A 27,909-nucleotide genomic window follows, 5' to 3' on the forward strand; every position below is an offset into this window, starting at 1 on the left:
TGCCATATAATCCTTTATTTCTTTTTTCCCCTAAACTATGTTGATTTTACCTTTGCAAATTCATATATGGACTTTCTCCATTCTGACACTGCTATTATGCAAGCCTATCATATTCTTGGGCTACTGCAATAATCTGCTACTTAGTCTTCCTGACACCTGTTTCCCACTCTACTCAGCTGTCAAAGTGATCTTCCTAAAAGTGTATGTCTGCTTTGGGGAGGACACATCATCAGACCACAATCTTTTAGACTTGCTTGTTCTTACATCATTGAGGCATCTTTGGCCTTCAGATTAGAGGTGTTCTGGATAGTCCAGCCTCCATCAGTTGGTCAATAGACCTACTGTTGCCCTAAGGTTGCTGTAGGAGACAAAGCCAACTTATATATCTTGAAGACATCATTTCTTTAACATATATTATTTTCTGGTATCTTTTTCATAAATAGTAACTCAGGCAATACCCTGATTTGCCAGAGTTCAAACCCTGAATGAGCCCTACTTCACTATGGGGGGGAAGTTTTTGAGGAGCTGTGTATTTATTTTACAGGCAGCACATCCTGCCTGTTACCTCCTGCTACATAACTAAACACTTTCTTAACCATACAAACAGCTTTCTTGGAAGTAGTCACATTTATGAACTGTTTGCATAGTGCTTACATCACTTGCTGTCACAAGAAATGATAACTTACCCTAAATGATTTGAAAATGGGTGAAGACAAATGGTTTTGAGGGAGGTTCCCATAAATTCAGTAAGTGAAAAGAGCTGCACACAACTATTTGGTGTCTCTGGCTTTTATTAAATCAAAATATTCCACTTAGTAAAATATATTCACTCCTATTTAGAGGTTGAAAAGGAATATGGAGGTAGCATTCTGCATGGGAATTGATTAGTTTAGGGAAATGAGAACCAATCTAAGAACACTGAACTGGGAATCAAGGGGCCTCTGTAGAGTTTTGGCTCTTGTGTCAATTTGGACAAGTCATTTATTGGTCTCATTTTCCCTATCTGTAAAATATGGTAGAGATGGAGCAATAATCTCTAAGGAATCATCTGACTTTGAAATTCTATCATTCTAAGAAAGTCAAGCAAAGACTGAATAGAAAGAAAAAATGACTTGGAGAAGGACATTCTTTTTTGCCATAGAACATAAAACATGTTTCATGTTTCAAATATATATTTATAGATACAATTGTATAGATACAATAGATACAAAACTGTGGTGCTCTTTTTATTACCTCTCATGGGTGAACAAACAAATTAATTGGTACAGTGGATTGAGTGTCAGGTCTACAGTCAGGAAGACCATATTTCAAATCTGGCTTCAGATACTTACTGTTTGACCCTTAACCTCTCTTTCCCTCAGTTTCTTCATCCATAAAATGGGGATAATAATAAAGAGTTTAACATAGTGCCTGGCATATAGAAAGGGCCATTATTATCCACAGAGTTGCTTCTACATAATAGTTTTAGTACCTTTCAAAGTACTTCCACTTCCATCTTATTGCCTTGATTCTTCCATTCCCCTAACCCCTGCTGGACTTAATTGGGGAAGATATGAATAGAGGCAGTGTGGGTATAATGGAAAGAACACAAGATTTAGAGTTTCAAGACATGGTATTATCTGGTTGACCTTGAACAAGTCAGCTTTGAGAATTAGTTTACTTCTCTGGAAAAATCAAGGATTGGACTAAATGAAAATCTTTCTCAAGTCTAACATTCTATATTCCTAAGTTACTTTGTGCACATAAGGAATTAAAGTATGGAAAACATAAATGGCTTTATTTTCTATCATCTAATTTACTATGTGAAATTTAGGCTAGAATGCAAGTCTTCAAATTCTTACTATATGGTTTTAATTTCATCAACATTCTTCATAGATTGCATATAGATTATCTAGAGCATCCACCTTCAGTTATATGCATGAAAGAGAAAACACTAGTATCATGCCTTACATATAGTACATATTGTGAATAAATATTTGTCCATTGGGATACAAATATACTATGGTCTAGAGGTTGATAAGCTCCCACAGACATGCTAAGTAATTGGAAGGACCTTTTCTCAAAGAACATATTTACCTTGCTTCGGGTATATCTAAACATAGGCAATAAAGAATGAAGATGGAAGGGATGGAGATAGAACAAGAAAACTTCACTTGACAGTTCAGCTATACCTAATCTTACTCTCTCTTCCTGTCCAGACTTTTCATTATGAAAGGCCCTCTAAATGCCTATTTCATGAAAAATTGCCTGGGAAACATTGATTATTCTTTCCAGTTACCTTCACTCCCCACCTCCTTAAACAATGATGATGATTAACTAATGGGAATAGTATTGGAAAAGAGGAAAAGAGGAGGAAGGGCTCCCATATTTATCTTAACATGAAGGAAAAAATGAGGAGTATACCCTTCCTTTGGGTAATTTTCAGGTAGCAGCAACACTATTTCCTTTTTGATCTTTGACCTCGGCATGGGCCACACCAAGGTACACATACTTTACTGGAATTATTGTGACGCTGCAGTTGTTGGGAAGTGGAATGAAATAAGCTAAAATCTGTTTAAAAACTTGATTTAATTTTGTTCAAAATTTGTTCTGTCTCATATGAGAAATGTAGGCTTTTAAAATATAGCGAGAAACTTGTTTGGCTACTAAGGGTTCCTAGATAATTAATTAGTTGGAATGGTCAGATCAGTTCATCATTTATATCAAGTGATCCTACTGAGCCAAGATTCTATCTGGAAGCTCCTTCAGTTGCTCTGGTACCCCAGATCCTGAATGACAAGGGAGGAGGCCATTGCTTCTATGGAATTTCTTTTATAACTTATTATATTGCCTGGACCCTCTCCAAGAAAAGGAATTAGTGGCAAGCTTAGCCATGCATCATGGCTCCAATAAACTATTTAGATAGAATCTTAAATATTGCTTCCATGCCATCTCTTCGGAGAAGCTTCAGTTCTCTCAATTGCTAATGCTCCTCCAATCACTGCTTACTGCTATATCTGTCTATATGATGTATCCCTTAGGAATGGTGTAAACTCCTTGAAGGCAGGGATAGTTCATAAATTTTATCTCTGTATTCTTAGCGACCAGCACAGTGCCTTGAATATAATACACTGAATAAAAGTTTGCTAAATTGAATTGGTCACCATACTTGGGTAGCCCTTTCCTCCTCCCTTTACAGCTATTTAAAAGTCCCTTTAGGTCCTTGTTTTTTCCTCTTTACATTTTTGAGTTGTTGTTGAGTTTTCAGTTGCATCTGGCTCTTTGGGATGCAATTTGAAGTTTTCTTGGCAAAAATACTGGAGTGGTTTGGCATTTCCTTCTCCAGATCATTTTAAAGATGAGGAAATTTAGACAAACAAGGTCAAATTACTTGCTCAGGATCACACAGTAAGTATCTGAGACTGAATTTGAACTCAGGAGGATGAGTGCTCCTGATTCCAAGCTATCTCCTATGCCAACTAAGTCCCTCTTCATACTAAAACAAATAGACTTGGAGGAGTTCCTTCTTTCTATCTTTTACCTTCTCTGAAATATATGTGGAATTTCTCTGTCAAAGAATATGAACAATTTAGTGATTTTTGGATTCTCTCCTGATCCCATCCCCACAATACAATGAACAATTTAGAATTACTTTATTTATTATTAAATTATTTATTTATTAATTTGTTTTTTTAAATTAAATTCCAGAATGATAATAGCAACTATATATTTGTTGGTTTCCTATGGATAAGAAAACAAAGGCCTAGGGAAGACAAGTAACTTGTAATAAAATATCAAAAGCAGAGGTTGAGGCAGATAACCTGGGCTCAAATCCTAATTCTATTTCTCATGTTCCGTGTGACTTTCACTTTCACCATTTGTTAAATGAGGAGGTTGGACTAGATAACCTCAAAGGTCTCTTCTAGTTCTAAATCTTAAGATCTTATGTTAAAAGGGAAAACAGATAGTAAGTAGTAGAATCTATAATTGAATCTGGGTTCTCTGCTTCCAAATTCAATGACTTTTCCATTATCCCAAACTGGCTTTCCAGGGAGATGGTTTGCTCTCGTTGGTTCAAGTGAAAAATGCTGGAAAATGAAATAATATGCCAAAAATCCCAACTAGAGGAAATCGCAAAAAGAATAAAGATTGGGCAGAAAAGTGGGAAAACAAATAACAATGAGGAAAGTTTTAGCCTAGGGATAGGCAATATGTAAAATATATGCTAATAGGTGGCTTCAAGGGTTCTTAGTCCACATTTCTCTCTCCATTTACTAACTACCCACAGAGCTTACTTTATATTTAAAATATAAGGTACTGTTCCTTTAACGCAGGAGTTATCTTGGGGAAAATGAACTTAGTTTAAAAAAAATGATAACTGCTTTCCTTGATAATTTGTTTCTTTGGTAACTTTATGCATATTATTTTATGCATTTAAAAGATATTCTGAAAAGGAGTCCATAGGCTTCACCAGACTGTCAAAGAGGTCCATCACATACAAAAAGCTAAGAATCCATTTTAAGGTATTCTCCTTTAATATGGTGCAATTTAATAATGAAAGAAGCAGAAAAAACCCATTTTTAATTTTAAAAAGTTTTATTAACTACCAAAGGATAAAACATAATATTTCTTTCATAGACAACTAATTTGATCCCTGAAAGAAATATCTTTGGTTTAATAAAAATTAATAAAATGTGTGTAAAGAAACAAAGCTTTCAAATAGAATCTGATCAATTGGGACTGAAAATAAATTGTAGAATAAATGTAAAACTATGGATTGTTTTGTAAAAGATATGAGGTGATTCTTCCCTTGCCTGTAGTTTGATGATTTAATGGAAATTTGTATTTATTAAACACTGATTACATGTGAGTGTGAAGAAACAGTTTCAAGGACATAGAGGACTATTTGGGAATTACAAGCTGGAGGCAATTGTGATCTCTCAGGTAATTTGCATATAACTGTTTAAAAATTTAAGAGGGTAAAACTCAATATAGTGAAAACTCATATAAATATTATGAAGATTGAGACATGATTAAGTAAGAACTTTTGATTTCAGAGGGGAAATTGATGAGTTATTACCTCATAAGTAAAAGATTAATTATTGAGTACCATAAAACTGATTTAAGTAAAAAAAAAAATTAGTCTGGAAGGGCTGAAGCTGACCAAGGGTGATGAAGAGACTGAAGATACTCTCAGGAACAGAAGACACAACAAGAGGTTCAAAAGTAATTTTATTACTGTTGTTTGACAAAATCCAGCACTAGAGCAATCATCTGGAAGGAAGGTTTTAGTAAGAGTTCTAGACTGATTGAAGAAAGATTCAAATTTATTGGGAGGAAGCTTAAGTTCAAGCTCTGTAGTGCCACCTACAGTTTTAGAGAAGTCAAACCTTTTACAAGTATCTCTGCTGTATACCTCCTGCCACTCCCAGTTTGGGAGGGAAGAGAACAAGGTTTTGTTTATGGGAATCTAAATTGAATGATGCAATATCCTATTGAGCAAAGAACAGGCTATGTTTGCTTGCTGTTTGTCCCAGTTTCCTCATATTTAATATGAAAATAATAATAATGCCTACCTCCTAGGGTAGTGGTGAGGATCAAATGAGAGGATAATTGTAAAATACTTAGCACAGTGCCTGGCACAAGGTAAGTGCTATATAAATGTTAACTGTTATTATTATTATTATTATTATTATTATTATTATTATTATTACCATCATATGATGCAGTATCCTATTGAGTGAACTAGCCTGGTCATATAGACCAAAAGTAGCCAGCCTTTTGAGTTTTGCGATTCTTTGATTTAAAAGTAAGCTAATCAATAGTATGATACTTTCCTCCAAATCTCTTAATAATGATAGTAAATTGAAAGAGTTTGTAAATGATATAGCAATTCAAGATTAGAAGAGAGGAAGGTCAGAGCTAGAGAGAGGTAAGGATCAGCAAATAATCAGGCTTTTATATGCTGCAGATATTTTTGAATGGACCAATAACACTATGCTTGCATTCTAGGGTTGGGAAATATCGAGAGCACATGGCGTTTCCTTCCTTATGTGGTTCTGTAAGTTTCTGCAAATGTATACTTATTCTCCTCCACAGATATTCAGTACTTTTGTATTATAGTATCTCCCAGATTTATGTGAGGATTCTAATATATTTACTACTCTTGCTTTTGCAACCTATGTATACCTGTTATGATTTGTTCTTCTTTATTGCTAAATAAATGGTTATGTTTAAGATCTAAAAGTGTCACAATTTGGGTAGATGGTTTGTGTAAATGGAAATGCATTCACAGGGGCTCAAGAGGTAAAGTGATAAGTAGGAGGAGTGTAATCTCAATAGTTACTCTTAGGACTCCAAAAGAATGTGGATCCTATGCACATTGCTATGCAGTCCTATGCAGTTTTTAATAACTGCATAGGGTGGCTCTTTTGGGGGAACCTATACCTGCCAGTATGAGAGCAAGTTGGAATGAGTGAATCAGCCCAGAGAATGAGGTATATACCCATATATCCATATGAGAGTTGTGATGCATTATATTATAGGTACAGAAACTCCATACATTCCACATTTAATTTCTGTATCATAATTTTGAAATTTGTTTTAGTTTAATATAATACCTCAGTATGTTTTGCTTGTATGGTTCTTTTCCTCTCTATGTCCAGGTAGGTTTTCATCAATGATTACAAATTCCTCCAGGGTGAACTCTATGTTCTTTTACCTCTGTGCTACCTCTTTCTGTCCCTGCTCTCTCCCTCATACTCCCAACAAAGAATATCTAATGTAATCCTAGGCATATAATAGGTACCTTCTAAGTATTAATGCAGTGAGGATGATCAGGGAAAGTCTGATTACTAGACTGGGATATGTTCTCTGGAGATGGACAAATGCTTTTGTCCCCTTGCTTGGAAGACACAGTGGTTGCTGATTGGTTCTCAGTAATTAGGGGTTGGGCAATGACTCTTTTGCAGGAAACTCTCTAACCTCCAATAAGACCACAACAAAAAGACCCCAGGTCTTTGGTAGCTTTGTGAGCCACAGAGAGGAGTAATAACCTGAGAGGGCTTAAATTTTATTGTCCAAGGTATTTTCTGAGGCAAGTGGGAGAAGCACTGACAGGATTATCTGTTATTACTCATGCTCCCCAACATGTGATGGACCAGTGGGGAGAGTCCTGAAATATATTTTGGGGATTCGGAGCTTTTGCATTTCTATACCCCATTATAATTATGAATGAAGCTCCACTTTTCAGGTATTCTCTTTTTAGGATTTTTTTGGGGGAAGATTTATCCAGTTATGCTATCTCTTTTCTATACTTTGTTGAAATGAATTAATGATACTATCAGTGTTTATCATGTACACTATTTCTCCTGAAAAATGGGCCTGTTGTTCTTAAATGGACCTTTGTTATAGTAGTCCCTTCAATTCCTTATATAATTCTATTGACATGATGCCACAATTACTGTATTCAATCAGAAGACCAAGTAATGAAGTCAACATATCCCAAGGTATTTTTCTCTTATAAAAGAACTTGCCAGTCCTGTATTTCCTTGCTAATGCCTTTTAGTGTTAGTCCCCTTACTAAGCATTACTAGTAGGTTCTTTAGTAACAGTCTAACTTATAGTAGGTTTAAACTTAAAATTCTTTTGAGATACTTCATGACACTAATCCAAGATGCGAATATATTGTGGGGTTCAACCCTTGTTCTCCAACATCTGATGGACCACATGGGGAGAGTCCTGAAGTTGTTCTCCAACATCTGATAGACCACATGGAGAGAGTCCTGAAATACATTTTGGGAGTTCAGAGCTTCTACATTTCTTTACACCTTAATAATAATGAGTGAAGCTCCACTTTTCAGATGTTCTCTTTTTAGGATTCTTTTGGGGGAGAATTTATCCAGTTACATTATCTCTTTTCTATACTTTGTTGAAATGAATTAATGATACTATCAGTGTCTATCATGTACATTATTATTTCTCCCGATTCTTTCTCTTTGCTTTTTCTTTTCTTTTTTTAAATCTCTTCTTCCTCCCTCCCTCCCTCCCTTCCTTCCTTCCTTTCTTCCTTCCTTCCTTTCTTCCTTCCTTCCTTCCTTCCTTCCCTCCCTCCCTCCCTCCCTCCCTCCCTCCCTCCCTCCCTCCCTCCCTCCCTCCCTCCCTCCCTCCCTCCCTTCCTTCCTTCCTTCCTTCCTTCCTTCCTTCCTTCCTTCCTTCCTTCCTTCCTTCCTTCCTTCCTTCCTTCCTTCCTTCCTTCCTTCCTTCCTTCCTTCCTTCCTTCCTTCCTTCCTTCCTTCCTTCCTTCCTTCCTTCCTTCCTTCCTTCCTTCCTTCCTTCCTTCCTTCCTTCCTTCCTTCCTTCCCTCCCTCCCTCCCTCCCTCCCTCCCTCCCTCCCTTCCTTCCTTCCCTCCCTCCCTCCCTTCTGGCTATGCTTAAGATTCAAAGTTGCTGATCCCTGATCAGGTAAACAAAGACTTAGGATAAATAAGAAAATGAAGGAATGAGGAATGCCATTCACAGAAGCAGGCATGGTATACAGCTGTATAAACCACCTGGTTTGCTATTAGAACCATCTGCATATGTTTGAAACATGTCTGCTTCCAGTTTTGGGAAGTGCAAGAAAAGCAAGTTTCCCAATGACTTTCTTAAAATCAAACCAGACATGAACCTCCCCCGCCTGGCCCTTACATTTAGCATTCACCACAGGCCTTCCCCATGGAGCTTAGGCAGACAGTTTACTCCCCACAAAACCAGACACATGCATTTTTTTCCTTTCCTGATTTTCTAATCTATTCACTTCTTGTGACTAATGGATTTTTTAATGAACCACAGGACGATTGATAACGTTTCCAAATCAAAACCAAACACCCTTCCTTCATCCTCCACATACCTCTCCATCATCTCCAGAACTGACAGGAAAGAGAAATCCAACTAAACAAATCCCTTAATCTTTTCTTGCTCCTGTGGCCACCCCTTCCCTCCTGGAGCACCTACTGTTTCTTTGTACATATGAGGCTAGCTTTACATTAAGAAACATATATGGCATGATGTTAAATATATTATTGCAAAACCATGGCTTGAGAAGGATCTCAGAAGCCATCTAGAGCAATCTGTAGGTCATCTTCTCCAGAATTTCTCTGTCAAGTGGTCATCCAGCCTAAAGATCTTAAACAAGAGGCACCACTCTGAGACCTCTTCAGGAAGTCCCTTTCATCTTGGGGCACTTCTAATGTTATGCCGTTTTCCTATATATTAAACTTAAATATGCAACTTTTATCCGTTGTTCCTAAGGGAACAGTCCCTCTCTCTCAAATTGTTCTCTCTATCTCCATCATCAAAATCATCTTCATTCATTTGAGTATGGTTGTGATATCATTGTCTTGCCCATTGGAAACAGTACATATTTGTTGAATTGAATAGAATATACTTACAAGATGGCTGCCTAGCTTTAGGAAATAGTCTGTGCCCCCAGAACTAGGGCAAGTTAAGTAGATTATTGGCGATAAAGTCTAGGACCTCAGCATTGTGCACCAATCAGCTAAACTACCACAGCATTCATAGCTTTTCTAAAGCAAAAGGACTCTCTAACTCTTTCATTTTTCTTTTTCTAAGTCATTTACACTTAGTACTGATTGGGTAAATTGACAAGTCACAGAAAATCCTTGACCTTCTATTTTCTCTTAATCTCTCATCCTGCTCCCATCCCCTCCCACCTCCCACCTGCCCCATTTCTTTTCTTCTTTCTTCCCCTTCTTTCTGTGGAAAAGTTGATTTAGGTTTAGAGTCAGTTAGTGTAGTGTCAGTTCAGCATATCTGAGAAATAGCAAAGGTTTTTTTTTTTTTTTGAGTTTTTTACATCAACAGGATGAACCAAGTATATGGCTGAGCTGCGTTGCCCTGGCAACTGCTACCAATCTAGTTGGTTCACTTTCTTTGTTGGAGAAGGAAAAAAAATGTTTTCACATTAGCAGCTGGTACAGAGGAATTGCCTTCCCATATGCAAAGCATATAATAGCCAGAAGGGCTAGTTTATAATTGCCTTATGTTTTCATACCTCTTGGAATTCACCTTTATTGGCCAAATGAGCCACCAGGACTGACCTGGATGATACCATGATTAGCTCCAATCCTGAGCCCATAGTCAGCCTCACCTGGGAGGCCTCCCTCTGTGCACTTGCCTGAGGCACTGGAACATGAATTCTGAAATGGGTGTCTGGAATATGAAAATCCTGGGGGCAGGGGAAGGAGAGGAGAGGGAGAGAAAAGGCTTTGTGGTTGTGCTATGTGTGGTGTGTGTATGTGTGTGGGTATGCTCTATGTGTGTGTATCTTTTTCTTCAAGAAGAATAATGAGGAAGGGGTCCAATTTTATTTGTTTGTTTGTTTTTTATTTTGATAGAATTTAGTCCTCAGAATGAACTAATCTGGAACTCACCCAGCTATTGCTATGCCTTGGTACAGAAACAAACTCAGCCAATAAAGATTTTGATCTGATTCTTTGAGGCATCCAGAAAATGAAATACCAGTTTAATATTTAGGATACTTCTAATTGACTATTTTATGTTCTAAAAAGGATAGGCCTATGTTTTTGCTAAAAAATGTGTTCTCCTTTGCCTCCTCAACACACACAGACACACACACACAATTCAAGTAGTTCAGTTTAGCTAGAACATATAGCAGATGAAGGGGAATAATGGAATAAAGCTGCATTTTTTTGCAGATTAGGGAATGTTTTGAATGTTGAAGTAAGGAGGTTATACCTTATTCTAGAGATAGCAAAAAGCCAAATTCCTCTTATAACAGATAATCAAGAGGAACACATAATCTCCTGAGGCAGCCCATTTTACTTCTAGATAACTAATTGTTAAAAAGTATATCAAAAACAAAATATGATTCTTCCATCCTTTGACATAATTCTACACAATTGGTGCCAAGGAGAATAAATCTAATCCCACTTTTACAGCAGAGAGCCTCAGATTATTGAAGATAGATAGCATGCTTTCCCACAGTGTTTAATTCTACAGCCTAAAGGATCTCTGCTTTCTTCAACCAACTTGATATCATAAAGTGTTTTGCAAACTCTTCATTTTATTATTGTCCTTCTTAAAATGTGGTACCCAGAGTTGGATACAACTCTTATATTGATACTAAAGTGACAGAATACATAGAAGTGATCATCTCATTTGCTCTGGATACTTTATTCACATTGCCTAAGGTTGCATTTGCCTTTTTTTTTTTTAAACAACAGTGTGTGTGTAAATACTTAGCAATTGGTTCTCCAGAAATGAAATATATGCCTAACAATCTGCATGATTAATATTTTCCCCAATAATTTCTTAAGTCTAGACAATTATCTCCCAACTCCTGTATATTTTTGTAATGTCATCTAAGTTTGAATTAGCTCTTTTGGTTTCCATATCACATTATCTACTTATATTGAGGTTTCAATTCATTATATAATCCCCAGTCTTTTTAAAAAGATAAAGTCTAGCCATGTATTTGTTTGTGTATTTTTTAAACCCAAATGTTAGACTTTACATTTATTTTTATAATTTTATAAATTTCATTTTATTAGGATTTTATCTCTTCAAGACCTAATATTCTAACTTTTTAAGATTTTTTTGGATGCTGACTCACCTAACATATTAAATAAAAGATAACTTCTTGGAGGAGTTAGGAAAGATAGGACAAAGGGCATTTTAAAAATGGATATGTTGTTGAGTAGCATTTCAAATCAAATTTGAGGATTTAAAGATAAAACCTGACAATTATTGCTCCAAAGGAGCTGGTATTTCTAAATACTACTACATCATTTTTTCTATTACGAAGTAGACAACTTCTGCTGTTACCTGACAGTTTTATAATGATTGAAGGTTTACAAAAATCCTTTGCATATATCATCTCATTTGATTCACAGAACAATCCTGTGAGGCAAATATAATGGGTATATTAATACTATTTTATAGATGAAGAAACTGAGGCAGGAAAAGGGTGACTTGTCCAAGGTGATACAACTAGTAAGTGATTGAGTTGGGATTTGAATTTAGGTCTGACTCCAAGTCCAACACTCTATCCACTGAATCACACAAGGATAGTACTGCATGAAATGTAACTGGCATATAGTAAAGAATTAGATAAAGTGTTCAAATAAAATTTGAGGAGGAAGTGAAAATTTTCTTTGGGAAGAAATAGAGAAGACTTCAAAGAAATAATATACCAAGCAGAGCTTTGAAGGAAAAGAATAATTTTTGGTGGAAATAAGGGAAAAGTATTTCCCAAGAATGGGAAATGGCTAGTTTCAATTCAGAGAGACAAAAATTGGAATTTCAAAATATGGGGCCTGCCTACTATTCTATTTATTGCTAGAATGCATAGTATGCTCTAAGGGAAGTATGGTGAATTAAGTCTAGAATGGTAATTTGGGAATCAGACCAAAAGGAAGATCTCAGATGGAAACTAAAGAGTTTGTATTTTCATTGAGGATGCTGAAGGGCCCCCCGAAGGGATAGATATTTTAGGAAGATAATTTTGACATCTGTGTGAAGACTGGGCTAGGACCAGGATGACTTATTAGGAGGATATTCCAATAATAGTCTAGGCAAAGGATGATGAGGACCTGAATTTAGGGAAACTAGCAGAGTGAGGAAAGGAAAAGGCATGGATGGCAAGAGATGCTGAAGATGTGGAATTGATTAATATATGATTAGGTGAGGAAAAGGACCAAAAGGGAATCAAAAATGAATCTAGGTTTTGAACCTGTGTAACTGAAAGTGTAGTAATGCCATGAATGAAAATGTTAATGTTAATAGAAGGTACATTTGAAAAAGAAAGATGAGTTTGATTTCTGACATGTTGAATTTGAGGATTTGGGATCCACAGATAGAGGTGGCTAGAAGGATGACAGAGATGTGAGAAACACTGGAAGAGACATTATGGCTGGATATGTCATACAAGGAAACAACTTCTGTGGATAAGTCATCCTTACCAACTGCTAATCAACTGCTACAAACAGCTGGGCAGCCTGAGGGAGAGCTGAAAGTCAATCATGTGCCAATTAAGTGAGACCACTTTTCAAGGATCACCTGAGTTTAGAAAATATGAATTTTGTAATGGACCCTGTCTGCACAGATTTTTGACTTTTTCTGTTTAGATATAGGAGTCAAAAAAGTAGATGGTAAGAGTGATAGGAGGTTAAGGGACTAATCTGTAGAAAAACAAAAGAGCAACATATTGAAGAGTAGAGAACACTATCTTGTTGAACTGATTGAGATTTGTAATAGGTAGGAAATGAGACCAAAATGAGAGTTATAAGATTTTAGTGATCCAATTGGCAAAATAAATTTGTTAGTCTTTATTAATTGTTTCATTTATGCTTTTAAAGTTTTTTTGGATATTAAGAGGGGCACATGAGGGGAAAAACAAATTTTAAAAATTTCAAACATCAAAGACAGTCCCTGGGAACTAATTCAAAGATGGGCAATGTGATGCTGGAGTGATTCACCAAAAGGCTGCTTATCACAGGCAAAACCTAGGTGCTTTGGAGAACTGTCAACTAGTGGAGCTGTAACTTGTAACACCTTGGTTATTGCTTTTGACTTTCAAATAAATGAATGGTGTAACTCAATCAGCTTTTAATGAAGAAGATTCTCTAAGAGGAAGCAACTCCAGTAAGAAATTCACAGTCCCATCCCAAGAAATCAGCTTTCTTTCTGACTCTCTTGGGAATGGATAAGATTACAAATGAGTTACTGCAGTAAGGGAAATTTACCTGGCTTTTTAGATAGAATGGAAGGTTTAGATTCTGCAGCAGTTGCTTCTGTAAACATAGAAACAAAGCTGTTGACTCTTTTACTACCTAGTTTTGCTTTTCCTGCACCCTGATTCCTTTCTTCTCTCTCTACTTCTTCCCTGACCAGAGCCAATCTATAAATCAGAGGCTTTTAAGAAGACGGGTTGCATAAGAGTCATGGATGTATCCCATTATGGAACCTGAACCTAGTTCCCATGAACCAACATCTCAGTCTCAGTAAATTCAAAATAGAGCTTTTGACTTTTCACCTAATCCTGCTTCTGACTTTGCCATCATTTTGGTCAGGGGTTCCAACATTCCATGTGTGTAATTAGTTGCCATATCCTCTGGATTCTACCTTTGAAACTTCTTTCAGATCTATTGTATTCCCACTGATTTTTGTTGTCGTTGTTTGTTGTTGTTTTTCTCTGCTAGCATAAACTATCATTATTATTTGCCTGGACTATTGCATTGGTCTCCTAACAGGCCTTTCACTCTCTCTGTCCTCCAATCTGTCCTTTGTAGAAAGGCTGAGATTATTTTTCTTTTACTCTGATCTGTTCAAAAACCTTCAGTAGCTGCCTGTCATCAATTGGATATGATCTAAACTCCTTAGCTCAGCAGATAAGGCCCTCCACTATCTGACCCTAGCCTACCTTGCCAGCTGGATTTCACATTATCCTTTCTAAGTACTCTGAGCTTTACTCAAATGGGGTTTCTTTTTATCCCTCAAACACATAAATAGGCTTTGTTGCTTTTTACATTTACTCCCACTGCTTCTTATAATTGGAATGTCCTACCTCCTCTTTCCCTATTTGCTGGCATACATAATACATATATACATATATAACATGTATAGGTACATACATGCATATTATATACACATATCCCTTTCTAGCAATTTCAAATTCATTACCCTTTCAAAGGGTATCTAAGCCATACGTTAATACTGAGTCGGGGGGACTATATAGGACCCTAAGAGAAGCCAAAGAAAGGAAAATTGGATCAATCATATGAGTTATCTATGAGTATTTTGCATTTTTTTTGAGATTTTCAATGGGGTGAAATAAAAGATGTCTCGTATTTGATATATGTTGTTACCTTGAGTGCTTTTATGTGAGCTAGGGACTCTTCTTACCCATATCAGTAGAACTCCATACAGGACTATATTTAAATCATACTTTGAGATTTTTCAGAGACAGCTCTTGGCAGAGTGATGAACTAAAAAGAAAAATTTGGGGGGGGGGGTTCTGAAAGATTGTATTAGATTTATGTAAGCCCAAAGCTTAGAGGAGCAACTTAACTATGTTACATAATTATTTCTTCTTGTGTCTTATTTTCCTACCATATTCTAATCTTCTTAAGGACAGAGATCTTATTGAAGGGGGTACAGCTGGTAAGGGAAATAAAGCAGTGATCTTCCCCTGACCTTAGAATACTATTGTTCTAACAATCTGTCAATGATAATTATATATTTCTTCCCCTAGACTTTAGGGAAATATAGAAGTGATTCTGAGGTCCCCTGACCTTTGAGTGCTGTTGCTCTAACAATCTGTCAATGATTCTAAAATCTTCTGGCCTTAGGATAGTCCTAGAAACAGATAGATAATCTGCTGTTCAGTGATAAGCATGTTCCTGAGACAATAGTGAATAAAGCACTCCTCAGTTTTACCTCTGGGTCATAAAATTGGCATTATCAGTGACATGAAGAACCAGATCTCTCTTTTCCCATAAATTTTTCTTTTTGTTCTTGTTCTTTGCTAAATCCTTTTGAAACTTAGTCTGCTTCAATTAGCATTACAGTTACAGTAAACTTTGCCTCTTGACTTGGAGATGGGTTCAAGCCTGCAAATTCTTTTGACACTCATTGGCACCGACACCTTTTGTGACCCCAACCTTTTGGAGTCTCCTTTTGAACCTCAACATTATCTATGTTTTGTATCTTCTTAGCACATAGCACAGTAAACTTTTTACCAGTAGATACTTAATATTTATTGAAATGATGAATGAATGGAATGAATTTCCTTACCCATTATCTATTGCTCTGCTTGAAAATAAGTAGGTCTTGATTGAAGCAATCTTTGCAACCTAATGGGTGTCCCTGTTTCTATTAGTGTCTCTGTTTTTTCCCCTTATATCAAGTCAAAAGTATTTCTTTGAATCTTAAATTCTAGTTTTAACCTTTTGAGTCCAAGCAGAGCAAATCAATTCTCTTTTCTCTGGAAAACACATGAACTTTCTTGAAGGAGGGAGTGATAGTGGTAGTTATGGTGATGGTAGAGGTAGGAAAAGGAACATGACTGCTAAGTTTTTCTTCTTTGGCCTAAATATCATCAGTTCTTTTAACTGATCTGTCCAAGTTATGGCTTTGAATCACTCATCACTGAGGTTACCTTACTTTGGGCAGGCACCAGTTTTTTGAAAAGCATCATAGAATGGGGAACTGGAAGGATCATTTAATAGAAAAGAAAATTGATGCCCACAAGGTCTATGACTTCTTTCTTGTCACTCAAGTTGTAAATAGTAATTCCTCCTAAAATGTGACTATTGGTAACTAGATGGTATAATTTGCATAGCATGGCATTTGAAGTCTGAAAAATCTGAGTTACTAGTTGTGGTAGTATGGGCAAATTACACTCTCTGCCACAATTTCCTCATCTGTAAAATGGGATTAATAATAATACTTACCCACAAGGATTATTGTAAGGATAAATTGAAATAATATTTACAAAGTACTTGGAAAATCTTTAAATGCTATATAAATACTAGATATTATTATTGTTGTTTTTATTGCTCACATGTTACTCCAGCTTTAAGTAGAGGATAGAAGGACTGTCTCCTTCCTCTTTCTACATACTGATTACCTCTGTTAGTGCAGCCTAAATAAAGTTAACCTTTTATGCATCTATCTGACAAAAATTTAGTACTGGCACTTTGTATTCAGTTCAGGCTCAGCTGGCTTCTGGCAACCTTTTGCCTCATGTGTTGCTGCTCCATATTCAGTCCCAGTAAACAGGAGATTAGGTTGTAGAGGAAGAGGCAGGGAGAAGGTTTGGGAAATTGTTCCATGATTGTACATTTTATAAGGAGTTGGTAAGACTCTGGCCTTGCCAATTAGGGGAGGCAATTAGCTAACAGAACAGGTCAGTTTTGAGTGTACTTTGAAACTCCATATTGTAAGGTAACCCAGGAGACAAGGGTTTTGGCACGAAGAGGAATTCAGTCCTGCTTAGTTATTGATTGTTTAAAGTTTCACAAACACAATTAAAAACCAAGCCACATCTGTTTTTGTTATAACAGCATCTCTCTTCTGTTAACTATTTGCAAGGTACCTGAAGAATTTAGGAAGATATCTCTATTAAATCACTCTCCCTGGAATACCAAGGAATTCTGGCAACACCATCAGAATTAAAAGTGTAATTAATTCCTCACTTAGAGGACTAAGATTATGGGAATACTATGAAAAAACAGACCAGTTTCACATAAACTGTGAATAGGAGTACTGATTTATTTACGACAAATTTGATGATAAAGATGAGATCAGGGATCTCAGGTGATATTAAACAAATTAAAACAAAGGAAATGAAATAGTCAAAATGCTTTTAAAATTCATTGAGATTTTTTTTTAAATTTATTTGAAGGAAAAAGGATAGGAATTGGTAGAAGAAAAGAGAGAGAGTGGAAGGAACAAGAGGGAGAGTGGAAGGAACAAGAGGGAGAGTGGAAGGAATATGGAGTAGGGAATGGATGCAAGGAATGTAGTGGGGGGGGATATCAAAGGAACTTGATGATTGCCCACTAAAGGGGAAGAAGAGGAAGCAATTTTAAAAATGGCTACAATTTGTAAATAAGTGAGAGAAGTAAGAGTTTATGTCACCCACAAAGTAAGGTCAGAATGATCAGCAGGGTGGGAGAGAAGTATGGAAGCTAAAATGAGAGGGTGTGAATCTCAGAAACAAAGAAGGATAGTGAACTGGGGAGAGGAGAGGGAAGAAGGGGGAGAGAGATTATAGAGACATATTGAGAGTGACAAAGAAGATAGATGAATATTGAATATAATTTCTTCCATGTTATCTCTGTGAGTAACAACAGTTATTGCAGTAGATAAGAAATTCTGAGGTATAAATTGATAAGAATTGGGGAAATTGTAGCATTGAGAAGAGACTAAAATGAATATGATGATAGTTCTGCTCAAGTATTTGTAGGGTCATGAAGAAGGGAAAGTAAAATTTTCCTGCTTGATTAATTGAAGCAATCAGTGGGAAGGGCAGAGAGAAGGGTTTTAGACTAAATGTCAGGATAAAGGTTCTCTCTAACAATGAGGATTATCCAAAAGAAGATGGGATTGAAGCCTCAGAAGGTGGGAACTTCCCTCTCACTAGAGAACTTCAAGTTGAATATTGAGAAGAGTTTGTTAAAGAGATTCCGTTTCAGGAATGGGTTGAATCAGATGGCCTGAGATTATTTGCAACTCAGAGATTTTGCAGTTTTGTCATGAAGAGGTCACACACACACACACACACACACACACACACGCACCCACCCCCACCATAACCAACAATAATAGTGGGAGAAATATTGCAAGTGTCCAAAGGATGTTAACAGACTTTCCAAACTAAGAGTACCTCTCAAGAACCGGAAGTGTATGGTGGCAAAATAAAGCTAAACCTCTCATTCCAAAGCTTTCAGATGCTTGCTTCTCCAGGGGGCTCTTGGCAAAGAATTAAATGAGACCAAATAAAAGTATAGCATGGTAAAATTTGAAGGGATCTTGAGTCAGCATATTATTTAATTCTCTCCTTTTATAGATATTATAAAACTAAGGGCCAGGCAAATGAAATGAATTGCCCAAGGTTAGAAAGACAGTTAATTAGTAATTTTATCTCACATTCTTCTGTAGTGCTTAACAGTTTACAGAATATTTTACATATATTTGATCTCACAGTAAACCTGTGAGATAGGTTGTAGTAACTTCAATAAATCAGAGATTTAGAGCTGGAAAAAATCTCAATCCAATGCTGTCATTTTACAAAGGAGGAAACTAAGGTTCAGAGTTATTCAGTGACTTGATCAAATTTATACACATAGTAAATGACAAGGGGTTTTGAACCTAGTGTTCTGACTCCAAATCAGTATATTTTTTACTTAACCCCACTGCCTTAATATTTTCAGGATCTGTGATTTTCTATTGTGGATATTTCTTCCACTAACATAGGAAACTTCTAGGAAGGCTTTGAAAACTTTCATTTCCTTCATGATGTGGTACTTAAACTAAGTAAACATTGGAAAACTTGGGAAGGTAATAGGGTATTTCTTTGGTAACAGTATGCCAAAAAGCAGAATATTGGGAATGGAAACAGACTGTTTATGGAACAGTAAGGAGTCCTATCTTATTGAAATAGATGGTTTGTGTATATCTACCTTCCATCCATGTATGTATCTTTTATCATTCTGATCTTAAAGGGTTTCCGTGTCCTCTGTGAATGACTTATACAATAAATTTCTAAGTTTTTCATGTACAAATAAGTTCATATAGAAGAGGAAAGGAGTCCCTTCAATTCCAGGAAAATTAGAATGTATACAAGTTCATTCTAACAATCTCCAAACAAATTGTCCATGTTACATCTATACCTTTTTCTGCAAATTCAAAGGCAGAACATTCATTATATGAGATTAAAGTGGAAGGAATGATTTTTTTAAATGAAAAAAACAGATGACTATTTAAGTTCTTGATAAATTCTAATTGCCTTTAAAAATTCAATTGGCTACTGAATTTCCACTGTTCTTCCCCATCAAAAGACCTCCTAATGCTGTTCCATCAATTATGAAAATCAACAGAAGAGGTAAAATCCAAGTTGTGTAACATAATTTGAAGGATTTGGGATTGAAATGACCTATTCGTTTTATAATGGCTATTCATCCCACAAGACTTATACAATTATTACATAAATAGATGACTCAAAACTTCATCTGTTGGAATCTTAGACATGTAAGCACTCTTTCTAGCTGATAAGCAGCAGATGTGTATAAATAAGGACAGGCAGTCTTTAAAAGATATCAGAATGCGTTTCTCAATGCAGCAGCATAGTTGTTAATAATTGTGATGATGTTTTTCTGGAAAGTATAGAAGGTCAAAGGGGAAAAAGCCAAGCAACTTTTTTTTTTGCAAGTTTTGCAAGCAAATATGCATGTGTGTGGGCAAGAATGCTAATCACCTGAGACTGATTTGCAAAAGTCTTTAAGAATAAATGAATTATGCCAGATCTTATATAAACTACTTTGCTTGCCAAGCTATCAATCTGGAGAATCATTTTTTGAAACTAAACTGTGGATCCCAGCTCTGCAATTAACAAAAGGCATAACTAAAGGAAAGCCAAATCTCATGACAGTCTCTTTTAGGCAGATATAAGGTTTCTTCATGTATAAAATTATGGGGTTGTAGTAGATGACCTCTCAGGTTTTTTCTAATGTAAATTTTTGATTCTATGATCTCTAAATTTATATTGCTTTATTTCAATGGTTTTATAATTCAGTAGAGTTAGAATACTTATTCTGGGGAAGACAAAAGAACCATTATTGTGCTTCTTTTAAGATATGGAGGGGGACTAAAATCTCTGGATAAAATATCATGGTCACGAAAGATATTTACCTATTGTTTTAGCAGCAAAGAAACTAATTCATATCCCATATAACTGTTTTTAGGGTACCATATTTATGTATTATTAAATTCCATACAACGGGGGTCAACTAACCATATTGATAGTTTTTCCTATAAACTTGTCATTTGACTAATTTCCATATTTGATTGTGTAATCCTGAGCTTTAGAATAATCTAGGAGTATGTTTGGTTATTTTCTTAATGTTAAAAATGTAGCCTCTTTTTCTATTAATCAGTTAGGTTAAAATCTAACATCAGTTCATTAAATATTATTTACTTAATAAACAGGAGGAACTTCATTTTCCATTAGTGATCACTCACACATCAAATTGTATGTCTTAATTTATTATATTGCAAATATGTAGTTTGTTAACAATAAAATCAATAATAAGACAAAGTCGGAGATAATTATTTGTAGTGTTTTAATGCTGTGAATCATACACAGCCAGAATAACAAACTATAACTATAATGGTAGAAAAGACTTCTATTCAGATCCGGAGACACAATTCCTCCATTCAATTTATTCAAGATACTGATTAAAATCTATCAAGATTCATCTTTGTATTTATCCTCAAGATAAGATATAATTCAGTCTCTTGGGAAATATTATTTTGATCTTTTTTCTTTGTCCTTTCTTCAACTCTCTAAGTGACAATCTCTCCAAAATGTACTGCAAATTGTCATTTCTTTCCAAATTATAAATAAAATTCTCTTTGTAATGTTTCATTATAAAATAGCAGTTAAGATAATTCTCATAACAAGACTCTCCTCACTTTTATTTTTTCTCTTTTCCACAGATTTTTCAGAGACAATAAACACAGATTCTCTTCCTGACTCCATGGGGAGATGCCCATTTGCAACTGTAATTCAAAACTAACAACTGAACTGCTCTTTCCACAACATCTCATTTGTCTCTTAAAGATAAAGCAACAGTGTCTATTGTTTCTTTGGAAGAACTTAATGAAATAAGTGAGAGCTAGAAAGGTGCTTAAAGAATATCTCTTTAAACCTTCTCTTTCCTTCCATGGTAATTACAATGTGTTTATAGTGGTTCAAAGCAAATGCTTAATTTGGAAATAATGAAGCAATTAATCAGAAGTCAATCTTTTAGCTTCTCTTGTCTTCTGAGAGACTTTCCTGCAATCTTTTCCTTTTAAACTTTATCCATATCCATCAAATTCTGAATCACATTAGCAGGGATACTGGGAAGTAATATTTCCAAAAAGACGGAGAGACTGAAGGATTGTGAGAGCTGAGAACAAGGCTATCCTGGACTGGATGAACTATAGTTGATCTTATATCAACAATAATCTTGAGAATTTGGAATCCATCTAAAGAATGATTTTCCTAGACAAAACCCTACATTTGCATGAATGAGCCTACCAAGCAGGACTGCTGTGACTTGGTGAATTTATCTGTCTTCTACTTTGTCTCCCTCAGCTTTGATGTCAAGAAATTGAGGGGGTATTTTCTTTCTTCTTGAGGTCTTCCATCTACTTTGGTGTTCTTATCATTCTACTCCCCAACAGTTGATGGTAGTTTATAAGTTTCATTCTTTTTTATAAAATGAGTTTGTTACCATTTTCCATTGTAATTAATGGTCTTTTTTTTTTTTTTTTTTTTTTAGATCAGAGAGTAGGTACATGGGACTAAGAGAGTCTAGAGGAAAAACCTCATTTTGGTGCCATTATAATAGGAGTGATCTGTGAGGATTTTCACTCTTCCCATTTCTGTTTGGGAAGGCAAAGTAAGGAGAACTTAGCCTTTGTAGATTTCACAGACCATTTAGTGTACAACAAGATCACGAGTTTTGGGCTGAAAAGGATTGTAGAAATTACTTGCTGCAGTGGTGTCAAATTCATAGAGAAAAGGGGCCACTAATCTGTACAAAGGATCCTTGAGGGTCACATACTGACAATTAAAAAATGTAATAATAATAAATAATAGCTAGCATTTATATAGTGCTTCCTATTTGAAAGACACTATGTAAAATGCTTTATAAATATCTTTTTAAATTCTATTATCATCCTCATGTTATTGCCAGTGAAAATAAGTCAAAGAGAAATTAAGTGATTTGCATATAAGGCTAGATTTGAATCCAAATCTTTCTGACATTAGGCCCAGTGCTCCTATCAATTGCCATATAGTTAATAAATAATGTTACCTATATTTTATTGTTTTTAATTAATTTTATTTGTTTTGTTAAATATTTCTCAATTATATCTTAATCTAGTTTCTGGGGAGTATTATGTGCTACAGTTGTTGAAGACAGCAAGTTTGATACCTCTGATCTAGTTCAACCCCTTGCTTTAAGAGGAGGCACAAAAAAGGTTAAAACAATTTGCCAAGGTCAAAAAAGAAGTAAATAGCAGAGGTAGAATTTGAAGCAATGTTATTTAACCTCAGATCCAGTGTTTTTCCAATGAATACAGGAGAGAAGCCACTGTGCTTTTTTTCCTTGGGAAACAAGAAAATGCATTTGGATTTTTTTTTAATGTGGTTAATTAAAAGGTTGCTCTTCTGCTCTTCTGAAATAGACTAGTAAGTGGCATTAGTCCTTGATATTGTGGGAAAATGGTAGATAATAGTATCAGGTAAATACTCAATATCTAGTGGAAAGAGTACTCAACTCAGGGGGGGAAAGATTTTGAGTTCTAGCTTTGTATCCTTCATTACTTTTCTCTTTATGTTAAAATTTTCCATTTAAAACAGGCATCCCTCCCTTCTTCTTTGGGATACTATTTTGATTCTTTGAAAAATAAATACTTTCACTGCTATTGACTATAGCCAACTTGCACATTTCATGTGTTGTCAAGACTGAAAATTCATCACTAGTGTATTCTGAAGATTCAGTGCATAAAATTGTATGATATCTCTTTGAAAATAAATGTCTCAATGAAAGTAAAGTATTATTAACCATTCATAGATTTTCCAAGTATGTATAAAGTATTATTGGAGAATTAATTTGAGAAGGTTAAATAGGATCATCCTATGATAGCTTTAGAGCTGAAAGTCTTTAGAGGTCATTGAATCTCAGATGAGGAAACTAAAGTTCAGAGGTATGATTTTCTCTATTCCTAGAATAAGTGTTCAAAAAAAGATTCAAACTTGTGTTCCTGACTCTAAATCCATCTCTCTAACCACTATGGCAAGTTGTCTTATTACAGATAAGGAGAGTAATTTACCAGTCTGAATGCAGGAGAAAAGAAAAAAGAATCAGATCTAAAATTAAGAGCTAGCTTGAAGGGAATCAAGTACAAGTGTTAACTGAGAATAAAAAGAAGGCAAACTAGAGAACCTCTTTACAGTAAATGAAGTCATATCATTTGAAAGAAAGTAGAGAGGATGTCCCAGAACTTTTGAGACATTCTTTGAAGCAACTGAAACCTAAATATCATATTCAAGTTACTCATTTGCTAAAATAAGCACAAAGGGGGGAGGGAGCAGATAATTTGGTTTCTAATTTTCCTATCTTAATCTCTAAGGCTGCTCATGACTTTCCCCAGCCAACTCCAAATCTACTTCCCAAGCTAAAATCATATCAGTATTGCTTTTTTGGTGAGTTCACTTAGAACTTTCCCTCAAAGGATAATTTCCTTGAAGACAGAAAAAAAAAAAAAAAACCTGAAGAGGAACACCTTTATTTATTCAACTTCTCTCATTCTTGCTCTCTGGTGTTTTTGTTTTTGTTTTTGTTTTTTTACTTGATTTCCTTCAGGCTAGCTCTTATCTTCAGGTATGATTCTTTTTTTTTCTCCTTAGGGTTGCTTCCATTAGTGTAACTACAATCCAAGCATTTTATTTGTAGACTGACTTTTCTGGGGTAGCGGGCTACAAAAGGTAGGTTCAGACATCTTTGAAAAATTTTGCTCAGGGGCCCAAAATTTTAACTTGTTCCACATCTCTAACCACTTTTGATTTACCCTATGGCTCTCACTCACATTTTACTGCAGTTTAGGACATCTGCCCCTAAGATTTTTGTTTTTTTTTTCTTTTACTTGTGATTTTACTGGTATAGGAAATTTTGAATAAGGAAAGTCCACTCACCATTGCAGATCTAGACTTGCTTTGCAAGTTGTTGATTTAGCTGGCTAGAGTACTGAGAGGTTAAGGGACTTATCTAGAATATGCCAGCCAATAAGTGTCAAAGGAAAGATATGGACCCAGGTCTTTCTGACTGATGCTGGCTTTCTAATCACTATACTACACTGATGTGCTTCTCAAGTTGTTCTCATGTCTTAAATATCCTCCTAAATGGGGGCAGTAGGTGGTGCAGTGGATAGAGCACCAACCTTGAAGTCAGGAGGACCTAAGTTCAAATCTGGTCTCAGACAATTAACACTTCCTAACTATGTGACCCTGGGCAAGTCACTTAACCCTAATTGTCCCAGCAAATATATATATTCTCCTAAATTTTGACCATTATCCCTAATCCCCAGCTGAACAATTCTTTGACAACATTCTCTCTTCCTCTTAGGCTCGTTCTAATTGTTCCTAGGCTTCTCTGTTATTCAATGTGTCCAACAAATATAAACATAATAAGTATCATGATACTTTGAAGAATAGATCATTCTATGAATCTCTTCTTCTCCTCCTCCTTATGAGAAATGGGAAAATGGAGGTTGTTGTGTCCTTTTGCACTGAAACCTGGTCTTCTCAATCCAATTCTGCTGAGTGAAGAAATAACTTTACCACAATCTGTTGGATCTTGTGCAACCAAAGCTGTTAAATTAGGGAGGGAGGGGGAAACAAGCAACTGCTTTATGAATAATATAGCCCTTGTCATTGAAAGGGTTCAAGTAGAACTAAAATAACAATCAATTAGGGAAACATGGAGAGGAAGTTGAACTAAGTAACCTTCTAAGGTTCCCTTAAATTTCATGACTATATGTTTCTATCTTGGGGATTTAGGTGACATCATAGATTACAGTATTGGGCCTGGAGTCAGGAAGACTTATCTTCCTGAGTTCAAATCTGGCCTCAGACACTAGCTGTGTGACCCTGGGCAAGTCAGTTTCCTCATATGTAAAATAAGCAGGAAAAAGAAAAATGGCAACCCACTCTAGTATCTTTGCAAGTAAAACTTAAATGAGATCATGAGGAATAGACATGCATGATTGAAACAACTGAACAGCAACATCATTCTATATTGCCTTCCTCATTTTGTTTCCTCATTTGCAAAGTCAGGAGTCTGGGCTAAAGAATTTCTAGAGGCTCATATAAGCTCTAGTTCTAGAATCTTAGAACTTCAGAACTGAAGAGAAGCTAAGTGGTTATGTAGTAAAACTCCAGATAAAGGGAAGTGGTTGGTATACCTTGGATGAAGCCAAGTGAGGGTCATATTGGTCAGACAGTGGGTGGTCTTTGTGGCATTTGGTTCTTGTTCTTCCCTTGAGTCATCATTGTGTGGTGGATGAGGTTATTTCTTGGTATCTGTGTTGGTCTGGGATTGGAACTTCCACTGCTTCAAAGCCATATGGAGCGTGTACCAGAATCGGAGAAGTAAATCATAATAAAATATGTGATCAGATCCAGCTTAGAGATGCATATAAAAACTGTACCAACTGAACTTATTCTCAATTTCCCATCTCTAGAAAAGTGAATTCAGTAGTTAGTATTCAGCAAAAACGATAACTATCACATCCCTGGGAAATAACCATCCCATTTTTTGTATGTGTCTTGAGTGAAAGAGAACTTACTACTTGCTTCTCTTTCTGCTATCTAGAGCTAAAATATTGTCTAATCACTCTTAAAGTTCTTCCATATGTAAATAAAACTCTTAAGTCTTCTTTTCTCTACAAAACACTACAAATCAAATATTCCTGACATGACATGATTTAAAATTTCTTTACCATCCTGGTCCCCTCCTTTAGACACATCCTAGTTTCTCAATACTTCCATGCTTCAATGATTTTGTGATCTCAGTGACATGAGTACTTTCTTCAGTGATGTGTATTATGACCTATACATGATATCTCATCCTATGCCATTCTTGTACATGTTCTCCTATATAGATAGGTCCTTTATAAGAGTTTCCTCAGTATGCTAGAATCAGTCTTTTAGAGTCCAGCTTCTTAAACTATTGATCTTAACTTGATATGTGGTCTTTTAACTGAATGTGGATGTTGTATAATTATGATTATTATCAGTAAATGTTTGAATTTTATAACTATTTATATTCATATATACCCAGAATTATGTAAAAATTTCTTGGACAAAAAAGGGTTGTAAATAGAAAAAAAATTTAAGAAGCCCTGCATAGGGCCCATGCATAGATTTTAGGGGATCTGTGAATTTGTATGGAAAATTACATTTTTATTTTCACTAGTCTTAAGTGAAATTTAGTATTTCCTTCAATTATGAATATGAGCAACAAAACATTATTTTGAGAAGTGATCCATAATCTTTTTCAGATTGCAAAAAGAGTCTATGACATAAAGAAGGTTAAGAACCCTGGCTCTAGATATCTGGTTTATACACACATACTATATATAATATATATATTTCTCTTTGAGTGATTTTAATTTTAATTTTTCAGAGACTGTGGTAATCCATGGCTCACAGTCATATCATTATCACCAGAAAATATATTGTTAAAATGACAAGCCTTTGATTCAGGAATAACTTGGGGGTAATGAGACTTCCCAAAGGCAATGCATTTGAGTTCTTTTCTTCCTTTTTAATTCTAGTCCTAAATTATATTCTCTTTTCAATGTTTGACTAAGATATTCATATCAATCAATCAACTCTATGTTCTTCTGTTTGTTATTATTTTTAAGTATTGATTTAGCAAAGCAAAACACTGTCTTATAGCTTCTCCAAACCAGTTATCTCTCATTATGTCAAAAATTATAAAAGATTCCTTAAAAGATATAACAATAAAGATGACTTTGACAAGCTATCGGTTTTTATGTCACTCCAGGAATAAAAAGGGAGATGAATTCTCATATAAGGCATGTTCCACTTTTATGGATAATGTTCAGTGTTATGATCCAAATGAAAAATAACAAATTGGATTTCAGGGGCTTTCCCCCCAACAGGAAATACTCTACTTGTGGTAAGTCAGGAATCATGCAAAGAAAATGAAAAACAGAACCAAACAACCTGTGTGCAAAAATTGTAATTTTGAAGCCAGATTTACTGGGAGGAAATTTTGGAGGGTGGTCTTCTGCTTCTTCCTCTCAAAAGGAGATAACTATGACTACTAAGGTATCCCAAAGGCCTCACTGTGTAAGACATATTCCATTCCAGCCTTCATAGATTGGGTCCAAGAGTATCTCTGACTTTGTGTTTAATGCTAAGCTCTTCTAGAGTAAATGCCAGCAGCTGGACAAATTCTACAAGCTTGAAGCGACTAAAGGGGGAGACTTTCATCCTTCCTTAAAAATACAGAAAGAAATCTTGCTCCTTTTGTGGGTTATGAGGAACCTAACAGTTTTCTCCTCTTCCAAGATCTATACTATATGTGTTAGAAGGCCAAACTT

At 35.6% G+C, this 27,909-nt stretch overlaps 1 protein-coding gene across 9 annotated transcripts in view; it reads right to left on the minus strand.

The window, feature by feature from the left end:
- ATP10B (ATPase phospholipid transporting 10B (putative)) overlaps nucleotides 1-27,909 on the minus strand; it is a 296,022-nt gene that overhangs the window by 174,003 nt on the left and 94,110 nt on the right. For 2 of the 9 annotated variants that reach the window (XM_074291982.1, XM_074291983.1), the window contains exon 3: nucleotides 25,741-25,889. The exons of the other annotated variants lie outside the window; for them this stretch is intronic. In XM_074291982.1, coding sequence (XP_074148083.1) covers nucleotides 25,741-25,766 — 26 coding nt within the window. In that variant the 5' untranslated portion in view covers nucleotides 25,767-25,889. The remainder of the gene's footprint in view (nucleotides 1-25,740; nucleotides 25,890-27,909) is intronic. 9 annotated transcript variants of the gene reach the window in all.

The sequence above is a fragment of the Sminthopsis crassicaudata genome, chromosome 2, assembly GCF_048593235.1.
Source record: "Sminthopsis crassicaudata isolate SCR6 chromosome 2, ASM4859323v1, whole genome shotgun sequence".
Lineage (NCBI taxonomy): Eukaryota > Metazoa > Chordata > Mammalia > Dasyuromorphia > Dasyuridae > Sminthopsis > Sminthopsis crassicaudata.